General features: G+C 37.8%; 1 protein-coding gene across 3 annotated transcripts in view; it reads right to left on the bottom strand.

Annotated features, from left to right (window-relative positions):
• The window catches only part of elp1 (elongator acetyltransferase complex subunit 1), a 91,532-nt gene that overhangs the window by 37,053 nt on the left and 37,381 nt on the right, over window positions 1-17,098 (bottom strand). For 2 of the 3 annotated variants that reach the window (XM_059974769.1, XM_059974770.1), the window contains exons 8-18: window positions 16,422-16,512; window positions 13,793-13,916; window positions 11,114-11,216; window positions 8,940-9,161; window positions 5,873-6,043; window positions 4,987-5,086; window positions 3,072-3,248; window positions 2,421-2,527; window positions 1,353-1,462; window positions 717-770; window positions 513-618 (exon numbers count right to left, since the gene is read on the bottom strand). In XM_059974769.1, coding sequence (XP_059830752.1) covers window positions 513-618; window positions 717-770; window positions 1,353-1,462; window positions 2,421-2,527; window positions 3,072-3,248; window positions 4,987-5,086; window positions 5,873-6,043; window positions 8,940-9,161; window positions 11,114-11,216; window positions 13,793-13,916; window positions 16,422-16,512 — 1,365 coding nt within the window. Of the gene's footprint in view, window positions 1-512; window positions 619-716; window positions 771-1,352; window positions 1,463-2,420; window positions 2,528-3,071; window positions 3,249-4,986; window positions 5,087-5,872; window positions 6,044-8,939; window positions 9,162-11,113; window positions 11,217-13,209; window positions 13,295-13,792; window positions 13,917-16,421; window positions 16,513-17,098 lie in introns of those variants that run through there. The other variant, XM_059974771.1, reaches the window with a different exon arrangement.

Below are 17,098 nucleotides of genomic sequence, written 5' to 3'. Positions count from 1 at the left end.
GACCCAGTACCTTGCACATTCTCTACCTAATGGAGGTCATTATATGCTGTTTAAACCTTAGCAAATCCTTCTCCTTTAAGAATCTCCTCAAAACTCACCCCATGGATCAATTTTGGTTCAATCTGACACTCAATTCTGAGTTTTCTTTTCCTCAACTATTCAATTTGCTTCCCCAGTGCCAAAAGGCATCATAAACAAGAGGAAATCTGTAGATGCTGGAAATCCAAGCAACACACACACACAAACAAAATGCAGGCCTGTTGAGTTCCTCCAGCATTGTGTGTGTGTTGCCCAAAAGGCATCACGTAGACTCAAGTACTCTTTGTGCAGATCTGCCAAATCCAAAGAAAGGTCTCAGAATAAACTTTGGGAGAGGAAGAATTAGTTGAGTTTCTTTCATTTTCCCTTCTTGTATCATACACCATAGTTTCAAGGACTATGACTAAAAATATTGAACTTTGAATATCCAAATCCAGGTCACACAAGTTATAGTGTACAGATTATAAACTCACCTTTTAATGAAGCAGTCCTAAGATTGAGACAGCGACAAGTGTGAGAATGGGTTGTGAATAGCAGGAACTCATCGTGTACTATAAATGAATTAACATTGGAAGCTATCTGTACAGAACAGAAACAGCCCACAATAAAATTAACAATGTCCACTGATTTCAACGTACCAAAAAAAAAATTACCTTCAAATATAATGGAATTCTTACCTCTGACACATTAACAAAAAAACGAGATTTTTCTGTCAGACCCAATACCACTTCCTAGAGGAAACAGAAAGTGTGAACATTTTTAAATGATCAAACTAATCCACCCAATGCCTCCACTGGTTAATGAAATCAGAAGGTAGTTATAAAAACAAAGTTTGTTGACTCATTCCTTGATGAACGATAGCAAGTGGAGCACTCCACCTGGGCAGAAGAATGAAGTTTCCATATGATCAAGTAGGTTTCCTCTGGGTGCTCTGGTTCACTCTACATGCCAAAGTTAAGTGGGTTGTAAGGTTAAATGGTCGCTGAAAATTGTCCCTATTGTGTTGGTGAGTGGTGAAATCTGGGTGGATTGATTGGCACAGACTGGGAAGCTGAAGAGCCTGTTTCCATACTGTATGACTCTTCTAGTCTGAAAGCAATGTAATCTGCCCAATGTTCAACTCTATCAAAGTTGTTCAATAGTCCTGACTAAAGAGATCATGCCTGACTCTCAGTACCCAGGCATAATGAATGACTTTCAGCACAAGGCTACACCTTGTATCTAGTGCTAATGAAATGCACTCCCAGAGAGAGAGATACTGTTTGAAGGAGGATGGGAAGAGAAAAATGGAGGAAGAGGATCAATTTACTCACCTCGCCTTCAATTTTACATAGAGCTGTCTGTACACAAGGCTGAGAAAATCGTACCAGACATCCATCAGCTGACCTCCATGGTTTGACACATGGCTCAGAGGACTCAGTATCTGAAACAGGAATACTGGAATTTTATTAAACAACTAAAACCTGCATTTTCTAGCACCTTTAACTAATTAAGCGTCCCAAATAATGCGATCAAATGTTAAGAAAGTAACTAAAAACATCCTGGTTAAAAAAAGCAAATTTTAAATGACATCTTAAATAGAAAAGAGAAGGGAGAAAAATCCATGCCTTGGGGCAAAGTTGCCATCGGTGATACACAGCAACCCTCCTTTTCACTCACTACATAGATGTAGACTTTTAGCATCATTTACTTTCCTCCTAAACCTTCAGTTCTGCAATTCATGAAAAAGCATATAACATGAATTGCTCATTACTTCAACAACTCAGCAACTAATTAATATAGTTACTGGATATCCTTATTTTAACACATTTACCACTTAGGTTAACGCTTCTTTTATGTCCAAACACTCATCGGCAAAATTCTCTAAACCCCTCCCCCATCGTATACTTATTTAGCCTTTCCTTTCAAACTTCTATATTATGTAACTCAACCCCATACTGCTTTCCACATTCTCACCACTAAACTTCTTCTGAAATTCTTGGCAATTCTTTTAGATTGATAGGCTGTGTACTCTAACAAACCCTCCTTGTTTAAAGGTCTACAACAAAAATCATCTTCAGGTCTTCTCTTTTCATGACAAAATAGCCCCAAGGTCCTCAGTATTTCCTCACACACTAACTCTTGAAATTTCTCTCCTAATGGTGGACTGTCACACCCTGTAGAAACCCACATTAGGAAATCTGTGGTTGATCTCTCCTTGAGAAATTTTAACTAGTAAAACCATTGTGAAAACTGATACGGAGCAAAGCCACAACTTCCTCACATATACTCCTCAGAGGAGATGGATCTCTGCCAGAACCCCAAGTTCTAAAGAATTTGCTGCAGAATAATAAAGCACTAGCAAAGTTTCCATTCAAATACTTGAATAGAAATATACTAACCCCACATGTATCTTAGGATCTGTCCATTAGAGAGTTCCAAGGCCACAGTCTGTGTCTTATGGTTGTGGCAGAGGTTGATAATCTGCCCATCAACAGATATGGGACTCCTGAAATAATTAAGAACCCCAGAATAGTGAGGAATAGCATAATACAAAGGCATCAGCAAGCTCAAGATTAGAAACTAGAAATCTGCGCAATATAACCCTGCAACAACATAGAACACATGCTTGTTAATGCAAGTGTAGATATAAGGAAGGGAGATTTGTCAGCCATAATTAACACATTATAGATTTAAAGTACATTGATTTACTAGTAAAAGATCTATGTAGAAAATCAGCAGAACCATGGAGTCCAAATAATTATAATGCTCCTATATCTATAATAATTAATAATACTTACAAAAATATTGTATCCTTCCAACCACCCTGAGACTGAAACTTCTAATAAAATATTTATCCTTTCCTTGAAATATACTTTCTCAAGCTATATCTGACCGTCATCTTTCAAAGGAAGTTTACATGGATGAATTAAAAAATGAGCTGTGCATAATATGCTGCAGAAGTAAGAGCTCTAAGCAAGGGTAATTCCAGTATAATTATGATGATGACTTGAATTTTCATTCTTTTTGTTTGGAGAGTTATAAGGTCTTACCTGATCCATAGTGTTCCCTCTTGATTATCGTCTGATGAAGTTACCAACTGACACACAACAGACTGGGATGTGGTCAGACCTTGAAACACACTCAAAAACTTATTTTCGCTTATCCAGGTTATAAAACGTAACTTCAAAGGCTTCAGACAGTCACTATGTTCTTCTTCAAAATTAATTCTGACATTTCCAAAATAAAACAGAAAGGAAGAGCAAAGTTAAGACAAATATATCTTAATGTAATAATTTAACAAAACAATCATTTTGAGTTTGTAAAGCTCTTCAGAATATGTGGAGCTCACTGGAGCATTTTGCAATTGTTGCAAGACAAATTTACTTTTGTACTCAAATCTTCAGGAAATAAAGGCCAACATGCAATTCACTTTCTCTTACTGTGGCATGTAGAAGGCCATGCAGATTCCTTCAAACAGCAATTCCTTTTAGCTTCTATTAAAAAAATACACTGTTTCCAGACCATGCAATTTTCAGTGCACATGTTTGAATGTGACAAAAAGAAACTAAATCTTGCCTCTAGCTTGGATTGTGGGCCATCATAGGACAAATCAGTGGATATGTTGGTATTGTTAAGTAATTCCTTTGATTGTCCTAAGTATGTCAATTTGATTACTCCTCAATCACCAATATTCATTGGAATACAAGCCTTGATATGACTAAGCACAGCTCAAATTTACCGATCACACCACTATTCTTAGTAGTGGAGAAGGTGATAAGAAGTTGTATGGGATTGAGGTTGATCAGCTTGAGTGGTATCTGAAAAACAACATTGCTTTCAATGTCAGGAAGACCAAGGAACTGACTGTGGAACTTAGGAAGGGGAAGTCAGACGAACGTGCACCAGTCCTCATTGAAGGGCCAGCAGTGGAAAGAATGAGGAGCTCAAGTTCTTGAATGTCATCATCTTGGAGAACCTATCCTGGGCCCAGCACACACAGGTAATTACGAAGATGTACTTTTAAAAAAAAGTTAAAGGAGATTCAGCAAGCCATTGAAGACTCTGACAAACTTCTACAGATGCACAGTGGAAAGTGTATTGCATCATGACCTTCTGTGGAAACTCCACTTTACTGAAATCTTACAGGCAACAGAGAATGGTGGGCTAAGCCAGTTTTGCTACTGGTGCAGTTCTCCTCACCACTGGGAACATCTCCAAGAGGCAATGCCTCAGGAAGGCAATATCCAACATCAGGGACTGCCACCATCTGGGTTATGATTTCTTTTTGATGCTGTAGCCAGACAGTATGTACAGGAGCCTGAAAGTTCAAGAACAACTTCTTCTTCAAAGCCATCAGGTTCTTGAACTGGTCTGAAAACTCGAACACTACTTCAGTCTATATTGCCTTTTCTCCCTCTCTTGAGGCAGGAGCGTAGTGGTTAGTGTAAACCTTTACAGTGCCAGTGTCAATTCCCACCACTGTCTGTAAGGAGTATGTACAGTACGTTCTCTCCACGACTGCATGGGTTTCCTCCCACGTTCCAATGACCAACCGGTTAGGATTTGTAAGCTGTGGGCAAGCTACGTTGGATCAAGAAACGTGGCAACACTTGCAGGCTGCCTCCAGCACATCCTCGGACTGTGTTAGTTGCTGACGCAAATGACGATTTTCACTATCTCAAAGTTTTGAGGTACAACTGGTAAGTAAAGCTTATTTTTAACCTTGCACTAGTGTCATTATGTTTATGTGATTTATTTCTGCATGTGTGAGTTATGCATAATTTATGTTAATTTGAATTTTCTATTAATTTAAGTTGGTCTTCATACTGTGCTACTGCTGCTGCAAAAGGTAATTTTCATGGCATTTGTACCCTTTGGCTTGGGCCCATGTCCAATCGCAGTCTCAGCACTGTGAAGACAGCATGATGTGAGGATTTCATAAAAGAGTAGGTAAAATAAGCTAACCTGCATATTTTGACCAGTTTGGGATTTGTAAAGTGCTTTGTCATTCCTCTTCCTCCAATAGCTTCTGTATTAGTGGTGCAATCTTGATTCGCACCATCATCTGTCCAGGATGTGAAAATACATTTTCTGTTAATCTCTCACAATTAAAGCAGCACAACTTCAGAATGTATCAAACCACTTTGAGTTAATGAGGTATTTCTGAATTCCATCACATGGAAACAGAGGAAGCCCAAAAAGGCGATTTATACGCAGGAATATGAATAAGACCAGATGACTGATTTTACTGATGGTCAGAAGAACGATAACCAAGACAGACAGACGAATCTCCTTGCAATTCTTTGAGAAATGCCATGGAAATTTGTGATTTCTACATGAGCAGCAACTCTTGGTCTTACATTTCAAATAAAAGGACACTACCACCAACAGTGCAGCAGGGTAAACCTGCTCACATTTCTGAAATGGGAGTATAGCTCAGACCATTTTGAGTATATACAGAGAGCATATTTAAAATTGTGAAGAAATTATGGATCAGTTCGAAAGGACAGATGCGCAGATGAAGTTTCTCTTTTCAGTGGAAATTAAAACTAAGGTCTATAAGTATAAATCACTCAAAACTTACAGGAGGAATGTCATACCCAGAAAGCACTGAGAGTGGGAATTTGACATCACATGCAGTGGTTCATGAAAATATGTCAAAAATAGGAGAACTATTTCTCAGAATGTATCATGGTCCAAGATGAAGATGTACTCTATGTACATCACAGTACCTCAATGAGTAACAGATGTGCATTCATACAACAATAGTATTTTAGCATAAAACCTCAACACGCTTTTCACTCTTAAAAAATATTTTAATCAGGCATTAAATCACGAAGCACACACTCACCAGCCTGGTATATTGAAATCTGGTTATCAGCTGTTAAGACGGCTAAATCATTGCTCCTTTGTGGATCCGAGGAGAAGATAATCTGATTAACTGGGCAGGGTAATTGCAATTGATAAGCGCACATTGGAGGCGGAATGACTGCCTGGCGGAAAGGTGTGACATCTACCTTATCTGTCATTGACAAAAACACAAATAGTACTCAAGTCAAAAATGTAATAAAAAGTACTGGATTTTAAAATGTTGTTGAACAGAAAATTTAACTTCAATTTGAACTGAAACCAAATCTGGAAACAGAAAATGCTGGAAATACTCAGGTCAAGTTGAATCTGTGGAGAGAAAAATCAGAACTGATGTCTCAGAAAATAATTTTTCAAACCAATAAAAAAAAGTTTTAAACTGCAGAGTATTTGGGTGGGGTTGCATAAAGACCAACATGAAAGTTCTGTGATAAGTGACTACAAATGACAAATGTGGCAGTGGAAATGGCTGGAGTGATGGTAAAAGGAAGTGAATATGGAGGAGGTATAAATCGAGCAAGGATAAAACAAATCTCAAATTACCAGAAGAGGTGGTAAAACTACTCTGCATTCTGAAAATGTGATCTTATATGAAACCACTGAATATATCTTGCCAACTCAACTGTAAAATGCATCCAATCAGAAAATGAGATGCTGTCCACTATGTACTGGCTCACCAAAACATTAAAGGGAACTGAAGACACAGCTGCTAGTGCAGAAGTGGAATGGAGAATTAAAGTGTCAGGCAACTGGAAACTTGGGGTCACCTCATCAGAACTCTCTGACGTTCTGCAAACAGATTACATAGCCTTTGCTTGATCTTCCTACATGGAGGAAACCACATTTTGAGAATTATGTGAAATACAATACATTTTAAGAAGTTCAAATAAATTTCTGCCTGTTCAGAGGCTTGGTCAGCAGGAAAAGAAGGAAGTAGAGCAGGTCATTTCAGAATTCAGAACATAGAAGCTGGAGAAGGATGGTGTGGATAACATTCTCAGCAGAACATGAAGCCTACCACATGCTGCTTGTATAACATTTGCTGCATTAATTGGTGTAACTTTAGCTTTGCTTGAGAATCAGCTTGTGTTTGTTCTGACAATTTGTAAGTGCAATATATTGCGCCTGTGATGCTCCAGACAAATTTCATCTTTGTTGTAAACTTTTTCTGGTGACCAAAGAGAAGGTGGAAATATGCCCAGATTTCATTTTTCCAGGAGACAAGTAGTAACTGGAGAGGAAAAAACTGCAGATGCTGTAAATCGTTAACAAAAACCAAAAAAGCTGGAAGCAGTTAGCAAGTCCAGCAGCACCAGTGCTGAGATACACAGTCACACTTCTGAATACCAACTCTTCATCAGAATTGGAGTATGTGTTAAACTACAGAGAAAGGAAGGGTAGAGATTAAAGGGAATATATGTGATAAGGTGCAGAACAAAACCATCAAGGCAATAATAATTTATAAACCAGCAGAGAAATAGAAACTCTGTATCTATGCACAGAGAGGTGGGACTGTTACCCGAAATTGTTAAATTAAGCCTTGAGGACGACATCACATCCAGATGTATGAAGAGATGCTGCCCTGAGCTAACACTGGGGACTGCTGGCGATATGTTGGAGCAGAAGACAGGGAACTAAAGGTACAGATGATAAGTAGCTCAGGGTTGCCTTGTTCTACAAAGTGATTGCCCAATCTGTATTTGTTTTCCCCAATACATTGACTGCAACATCAAGAGCATCAATGTAATATGTGAAATTGAAAGATGTTTCACATATGAAAGGTGTGGAACTGAATCGCTGTTTCACCAACAGGAAGCTGTTGATTAAGGTAGTCACAGAAAGAATCATCCCTTCAGAATGCTGTAAGGAGGAATATATGACTAGCAGTGGAATCTCACTGAAAGTGGCAGGAATTGCTCTGGGTGATTTGTTAAATGGAGATTCCCTCACACTAGGTGGAGGTCAGGCCAATGCAAGCACTACCCTGGTTGGGAGGAGAACGATTGAGAGCACCATTAAATGAGGTACAGGGGAAGCCTTGTTAAAGGAAGTAAGACATTTTAAAGAAATCAGCATCTCCCACTATGCTTTCTGTAATCACTCCATTCATCAGCCCAGTTTCTGTCTCTGTCATATCAAGCCTGAAGTTAAGACTTTCTAGCATTTTCTGTTTTTCAGTGCAGGCAAATGATGCTTTTACACAGATCAGAACTCATTCAGTGACACGGAAGAATAAACCTGGATTCTCATTAAAGAATCATTTTTGGAAACCAGCTAGTAGTAATGAAAAATAATTTATGCAGTAACACTTTTATCATCTATAACATAAAGCCTTAAAGTGGGAAACAAACTGATTAGATAATGTTGTAGAAGAGCAGTTGGATGAACAATTGTGGTCCTTCAAGGAAAGTGGGACTAATTGAAGAGCTCTTACAAAAAGGCACAGTGGGTTGGAAACTGCATCACAAGTAGACAAGGTGGTGAAAAAACATTCAGCACGCTGGTCTTCATCAGTCAGGGCACCGAATAAGTGTTTAGGACATTATAGTGCAGTTGCATAAGACTGTACTAGGGAGTATTACGTACTGTTTTGGTTACCAAGTTATAAGAAAGAGTGCATAAAAGATTTACAAGGATTTTAGGATTTGCCAGGACTAGAGGGTCTGAGTTAAAGGGAAAGGTTGGCCAGGTGAGGTCTTTATTCGCTGGAATTTAGGAGAATGAAGGGTACCCTTATTGAAATGTTTAAAATTATGGAGGCATTGATATGGTGGACTGTAAGAGTTTCCACCCCGACCCCACCCCCCCCCACCCAGGGTATGGAAGTCCAAAACCCAGGGACATAGATTTAGAGTGAGGGGGAAAAAATTTAAAAGAGACCTGAGGAGCAACTTTTTCATACAGATGGTGTTAAGTATTCATTGGGCTAAAGGGCCTGTGTCTGTATTGTATTTCTCTATGACTCTATAAAACATGAAAAAACGAATACAAATGAAACAATGTAAACCATCATGACATGATATGCAAGCCTCAAATACAAAATATTTTACCTCCATTAATCACAGCTATGTTAGCAAAATCATTGCTGTCACCGCCTTTACTTCTATCTGTCGTCCAATGCCAGTTATAGGAGTAGTAACACCATCCGCTACAGAGAACATGGAGCTGATAGGGGCTCTCAGGATTCCACATTAGGGACACAATGCATTCATAACCAAAATGCAGACTCTGCTTCAGGTACCAGTGGTAGTTTTCTACAGTCCACAACTGAACTATAAGATTAAAAAAAAACAGAAAATATTTTTAACTGCTGTGATCATGGTGATAAGTATAGTCATTTCTATTCAGAAAGTGTGACACCTGTCTCAAGTACTTCAGTGATGCCTCAGCAACACAGTACTTTAAAGGCAGGGAGCTGAAAAGAATACAGTGATATTCTAACAAATGGACAGCAAATACAGTCTCACAAGTCAGGTGGAGTAAACAACAGGGATAACTAGAGTACATATTTCAACAGTACTTAGAGAAGAGTTTGGTTTTTAAATGCAGCATTTTTTTGTGATCCAGGATGGACTGCCTAAAAGGGTAATAGAAGCAGAATTGCTTCAGGGAAAGAGGCCATTTGGTCAATTGAAAACATACCAGCTCTATGTACATAAGTGGGAGTCAAAGTACACTCTAGGGTCTTTGAATTTGATATATTCATGGCTGACATGACTGCATCATCAGTTCTGCATCCCCTGCTATTATCAGTAAACTTTCACCCCTTTGCCCCTTTAGATCTGTTCTTAAAAAAGTATTCAGACTGTATTTCCAAAATGCCTTGAGAAAAAGCTTTCCAAAGACTCATGATGCTTCAATATTTTTTTTTGCTTAATTTAAGTCTTAAAGCACTAACAGATATTTTACTTAGTGTCCCTGGTTCTAGATTTTCCACGAGTCATTTTCTCCATGTGCGTTTTTATTCAAAACCCACAATTATTCCTTCAATCTCCAGTGATAAAATTTTAACCTGTCCAACCTTCCCTTATGATCAACCTATCAATTCTAGGTGGTCTACTAGGCCTTGTCTGAAGACTGCTAACACATCAACCTCCTTTTATTAAATACTGTACACAACAATAAAGGTGAATGCTCACTGAAGTCTGATATAACTGAAGCATAACCTCTTTACCAATAAATGATAAAGTTCTGTTAACACTCTAGATCATTTGTTGTACCTACAGATTAGCCTCCTGCAAATCATCTGCATCTCAGAGCTCTGCAATTGATCTAAGTGCTGAGTTAAAGTTTTTTGCAACCTAGCCAATCACAAATTGATTATACCACAGCCCTTATCAATTTCTTTCTGAAAGGTCGTATACCATATTAACCAGATTCCTGGGAAACCTTGCCTGTTACTTCAGCTAAAAACTAGTTTAATGAGACAGTCAGAAGATTATAGCTAGGGCCTATATAATTTCCTCCCACACTTTCCTCAGCGCTTTGGATTACATCACATCAGGAGTAAAAAATTTATCCACAAAGTACAGCTAGCCTCTCTAGTACATTATCCATTTTAACCCATTAAGCATCTCAACTACATCCTCCTTTACTGAGACTAAAGCCAACATCATTTTTTGGTAAAGAATGACTTATAATACTCAATTAGTTCCTCAGCTATGCCCTCTGCAGAGATTCCTTTTTGATCTATGAACAATACAGACTCTTTTCCCCTTTTGTTTGCTACCAGCCCTTTCTCATGTTCCCACTTTCTCTTTCTTATTTCATTCTTTACATCCTTTCTTGGAAACAGTCCTAACCGTTACATTCAAGGGAAGAAAGTAATTATGTGGGCTATAGAGAAAGCAAGTGGGGGGTGGGGGTGTTGACATTATTTAGATATACTTTACAAAATGCAAATTGAATGATCTCTTCCCACATAATGTGATTCTAAACCACATTTCTATTTTATGCACAAGCTCTACAGTCTGAGCAATCAAAAATGACAGGTGCTGGGAAATGAAACAAAAGCAGAAAATGCTGAACACTTGGCAGATCAGAATCGGTTGAAACAGTTAATATCTTGAGTTGAAAACCCTTCATTTTACTAACTGGTTGAAACTCAATATTGTTTATAAGTGCAATAAAAACATTAAAGTTGGGGTAGTTTTTTTGGCCACATGATTTTCATAACTTGGGAAGAAAACAAACAAAAAGCAATGATATGGAGATAATTTATTACCATATGTATTTCTCTGGCCTTCATTGTTTCCTTCATCTGATTTTAAATCCTCCAGCCAAACTGCCAGCACAGTAGACTCACTGTTCCAGACCAGCTCATTTACCTATAATCAACACCCACACAGTTAACAAAGTACTCTATACTATAGACAACACACATTAAACATAATGCATGAAGTTTTCAGCTTGCAAAGACATATACTTCCAATACATTGCTAAGTACATTGTTCAATCCCGTTGGAAACAAAAGACAGGTTGAATAAATATGCCAACTGTTAGCAAAACAATCTTTCATACAAAGATCATTCTACATGCTGTTTCTTCTTTGTGCAATCACCTCCATAGATAAGCTATGATTAAGATAGATCAAATATTTCAGATAAAATATCCAAACATTTCTTTTTAAGATTATGTGGCTGAACATTATATAGAATCTGCAGCACAGCAACAGACCCATTATATTTTCAATGAACCCTCTTTATTTTCTTTGTTTCACACTAGCTTCTATTATTTTCTTCCTGAAGTATCAGCTTCCTTTTAAACATATTTCAGGAAGTAGTTGAGCCACATAGGTTTTACAATCTCACCAGCTGCTGACTAGTATTGATGCCTAGTACGAAGTTATGATACTTAATTCTGAAGTTGCTTGCAAAAGGAAATATCTTTACTATGTCAAGAAACTAAATGCTGAAATATAGTGGAAATCTGAAATAAAAGCAGAAAATGCTGGAAAGAGTCAATATTTCACGGCAATAGCTTTCAATGAGAATTACAAAGCAATTTTTAAAAATTTTACTAAATACTGATGACAGGGTGCCAACCTCAAAAGTTAACTCTGCTCCTCTCTCCAAAGAAGTCTTCTGCCTGCTGAGTATTCCCAATAATTTTGTTTTTATTCTTACCAAATTTCAAATCCCTTCATTACTTTGAAGAGTTCTCAGTTCACACCTCTCCAGAGAAAAGAGCACAATTTGCCCCAGTCTCCCCTGATAATTCTGCAAGAATCTTACAAATCTTTTTGTATGTTTTCCAGGGCTGCTAAAATCCCCCTTACAATGTGAAAATGAGAATTGTGCACAGAACAAATGTGGCCTAACTATAGTTCTACATAGATCAAAAATAATCTTACTTTTTCCAAGTTCTAGAAATGAACGGGACTGCTTTATATTCATTGTAGATCAGTTAACTGGCGTTGTATTTTTAATGATTATTGAAGTTTGTTTCCTTAGATCTGTTCTAAAAATCTTTAACCAACTGGATAGTCTCAATTAAGATTCTGCTGTAGCTTGTCTACCCAGGATATATCTCATGTCCACTTTTCAGCCTCCTGATTTCCTTCTTAAGTGTACTATGTCCCTCTCACTTAAGGGATTTGCTTTATCTCAGCTGCCTATACCAGAGCCTCAAAATTCCTCAGCAGGCAGGCTTTCCCTATTCTTTCTAATCTTGCCCTTCACGCAAACAGGAACATGTTACACCTGATAGCTTCTTATCTCACCAATGGAAATCCTCTTCTTCCAATCAACCTTTGCAAGTTACTCTTAATGCCATAAAAATTAGCCTTGACCAATTTCGAATTTTAACTTGGACCTGTCCTAATTTTTCTACTACTATTTCAAAATAATCAAATTGTGGTCACTGGTCCCGAAGTGCTCCCTCAGCCTCATTTTCCCCAAGGTTAGGCATGGCCTCCTTTCTAGTAGGTCAATCTACATAACGTATTGCTTGAGAAAACTTTTCTGAAAACACTTAAATTCTGCCCATCTAATCCCTTAGCACTGTATCTCTCACGTGAAAAACATAAATTACATACCAACTGCAATTGTGTAAATGAAAAACAATTGAAAATTAAAGCTATATTTTATTTTCAAAATCCTTTTTCTCAAAGAATTTTAAAAACTATCACAAATAATGTATCAAACAGAACAATAATTTGGTTTGTTCAAATAGGCCTGAGAATTAATTAACCATTGACGATTCGGTGCCTCAAATCTTTGAATGTTATAAATCAAATAGAATATCTGAAGTGCTCTGAATTCAAAGCAGTTCAAAACACAGTGTACAATTCCACTGTGTGGTGACATGTTCAGTTTTTACCTATGCTTGGTTAGCTGCATGTTCAGTTCTTGTCCAGAGCAGATTGGATAACCCTCCAGTCAATTATCCACGTGACTTCACTGCTGTAAATTGCAGGGATTTATTTTATATAGATCAATTTAATTGTTCACAACTCATTTTGATAAAGAAACACTACTTTTAGTAGGAAATGCTGCTATAGCTCTGACTAGTTATATTTGCTATAAGTTGTGGAGACATTTTTTGTTAAAGAAGTTCGACCCCACACTCTGTTTGTGGTGGTCCATTGTAAAAATAAGATTCTGTTTGCTGCAAGTCCTGGTTGCCTCCTGCACACTAAATGGTGCAGTGATTATCGGCAAACATCTTATAGTTAATTAGCTAACCTGAATAAATAAACAATGGGATTAGGGTCTCTGGATTAAAGAATGAAACACTGAATAGTATTCACTTAACAGTACTCACTCTCACTATGCAGGCAAATACAGCTTTCACCTCACTCATGCAGTCAGGGGTCAAATATAAAGAACAAGAATGTGGTCTTGTAACTGGAAGCAGAAGTGGGGGTTGGTGAGAAGAGAATGAAATACCATCCAGCACTTGCCTTAACTTGGTCTTTATCAAAAGGAAGTGAAAATTCCCCATGCAGTAAACCATTCTGTTCGAAGAATACAACATTATGTTTGTTGGGCTTTCGCTGTGTAGATGCAATTAAACTGCCCGATGGTCTAGGGAAGGAGCATAATACAAAAAAGATTACAACGGTACCTCACATATTCTATTTTAATATCACAATCATGAAAAGGTCATATTACAAATAGACAAAACCTATGTGATTTGGGTCAACAGCTAAATGATGACAAGAAACTAATGCTTATAATACCACACCAGAAGCACCTGACCACCACAAGTCAGCCAGAGTCATATCTGTAAATGAGAATGGCAAAACTTTTGCAGTCAGTTTATTAAAATTCCACAGGAATGCACACCTCACAAATGTCTCATGGTCCCAGAAGACATCTTCAAGATACATCTTCAAGAAGACATCTCAATCAAGAGAAAGCTCACCAATGCCTCCACTTTCTAAGGAGGCTGAAGAGAGCAAGACTATCGCATCAATACTCATGGCCTTCTACAGGTGTGCAGTAGCAAGCATCCTAACATGCTGCATCACTGCATGGTATGGAAACTGCAATGTGGCAGATAAGAAGGTTTATCAAAGGGTAACCAAAACTGCCCTACAGATCACCATTATCAGCCTAGCCATCACCAAGGACAAGTATCAGAAATTGGCCAGCAAGATAATGAAGGATCCCACTCACTTTGTTCATGGACCGTCTATCCCACTCCTGTCAGGGAGGAGACTACCAGGGCTAACAGACTCAAAAACGGTTACTTGCCCCAAACAGTATGGCTGATTAACACTTCTCCCCAGTAACCCAGCCCCCCACAACTACTTTATCATTTCCAGGCAGAGTCACTTTATGAAGAGACACTCCTACACCTAGTGTCACTTTATGTAATACAATCATATCTAAGCTATCTTACGTATTAATGTTTTTCTCATTATTGTGTTTTTCTTATTATTTGCGATTTTTGTATGCTGCATCAGATCTTGAGTAACAATTATTTTGTCTTCCTTTATACTTGGGTGCTGAAAATGACATTAAACAATCTTGAGGGTTGGGACGGTGGTAACACAGCTGGTACTGCTACCTCACAGCTGCAGGGATCCAGGTTCAATCCTGACCTCAGGTTCTGTACAAATTTGCACATTTCTCTGTGCCAACGTGAATCTCTTCAAGAATGCTCTAGTTTCTTCCCCCATCCTAAAGATTTGCTGCTTGGTTCATTATAGTACATTAATGGCAAAATAGAGCCAAAGAGGGGTTGACTGGCATGCACGAGAAAGAATAAGTTGCAGAATTACAGGAAATTGAATAGGGAGGAATGGGATTGATCAGATTACCCTCCTTGGAATTGGTATGAATCCAAATGGCTGAATGGTGTGTTAAATGCTGTGTTGCCTGAACCTAGGTACCTGTGATGCTGCTGCAAGCAATATTTTCACTTTAACAACTTTTAATTTTCTTGATTTTGATTAATAACCAAATTGAAGTTATTGTTATGTGCATCTGTTCGATAAAGTAATATACCTCTTTGTACTTATGCACGTAATAATAAACTTGATTGGAGTTGACTTAAGTGTAAGGCTATCTTTGCTAAAGGCTAGTTGCTTTCTTCATGTGCCACTTTTCTTAACCCCAGCATGGTAAGTGCTTTACCACCAACGAAGTATTTTTAGAACTAGGAACTAGGCACTGCTAAGTTTCACTATATCATGGTCCCATAAACCATGAAGGGATAATGATCAGATTACCTGCTTTAATGATGTTGGTTGAGGACTAACTATTAATCAGCATAATGGGGAGAACTATTTTTCCAAAACAGTAGTCATTTTCTACATCAGAATGAAGAAAACATCTCGTACACAAGCTCAACTGACAAAGTAGAACTTCTTTTGTGCTAAACTTGAAGCATTGGCCTTGATTTTTGTGGTTCAGTTTTTATCATTACAACCAATTTGATTTATAAAACTGAAAGATTTGAAATGACTAATCCCTGATGGTTATTTTAATTCACAGGCCTTTCAAATTGTAATTCTCTTTAATATTTCATTGAGGTAATCTTTTTTAAGTTCTTTGAGAAATCAAGTTTCAGCAAATAAAATTTGGCTTCAATTTAACATACAACTACTTTTCATTTACAAAATTACAGTTGTATATAATTAATGTTACACATGGGGCCAGCATATTACTTGAACTGTAGTTGACAATAAAGTATCAGGTGAGTATGCATGTTTAACCTGATTTTCGGATGATGGTGAATGGGAAACAATGGGAGAAGAGGGGGAAAAAAGGGAAGTCAAATGACTCAAGATTTTATTTTGCACATTCTCTATCTGCTTGTTACCAAAACATTCCCAAATCAGGAAAATAGTTAACGACACCAAATGACAACAGGAGTAAAAATATGGAAATATATACAGTACCTCTTACAGCACACATACAATTGTGAACATTGACAACGTGTGTTAATTTAAAACCAGCAGCACCATATGAATAGAGAAGAACCTGCTCTAAAATGTCAATTTTGATGGCATGTTACCCACTCAACTACTACACAAACTTCCAAAAAACACAGAAGGACATGATTTAATTTATATTACTCACTTCCAGCACAGGGCAGACTCAAGACCATTAACAAGTTCACTGGTTGATTGGAGCACACATTCTCTATTCCATATCCTCAGCTTTCTGGATCCTGTATAAAGGGTAGAGACACAAGAGACTACAGATGCTGAAAAACTGCAGCAACACATAAAGGAACTGGAGGAACTCAGCAGGTCAGACATTAGCTATGAAGCAAAATTGAAAGGTGATGTTTTGGGTTAAGACTTTCATTAATGCTGCTTAGTGGTGGTTGGGGAATCCTTGTCAAAGCAGTCTTGATGAATGATCTCAATCCAAAACACTGACTGTTCATTTCTCTCAATAGATACTGCCCGACCCAGAGTTCCGTGCTGCTCTTGTGTAATGAATTTTACTTTAAATTGGACAAAACTATGTTTAAATTCCATAGACCAATGGATGACAAAATTATTAAAAGCTGAAAGATGGGGGGGACGTCACGTGATGACGTAGGATCGAGACGCTGGAATCCAGCCCTCCCGTAAAAAAGTTAATAAATCAATGTCTAAGTGAAGAAAAGTTAATTAATACTTTTTTAAGGTTACTTATAAACTATTCCGGATTGTTTTAAGCTATGCCTCATAAACAGAGGACGAAGAAAACTGCTACCGCGAAGACCGCTCAAGTTGGAACAGAATCAAGGCCTACTTCTACCGAAG

This window comes from Hypanus sabinus, chromosome 7 (assembly GCF_030144855.1).
Source record: "Hypanus sabinus isolate sHypSab1 chromosome 7, sHypSab1.hap1, whole genome shotgun sequence".
NCBI classification, from domain to species: domain Eukaryota; kingdom Metazoa; phylum Chordata; class Chondrichthyes; order Myliobatiformes; family Dasyatidae; genus Hypanus; species Hypanus sabinus.
Note: the sequence above shows the minus strand (reverse complement) of the source record. Positions and strands in the feature narration are given on the sequence as shown.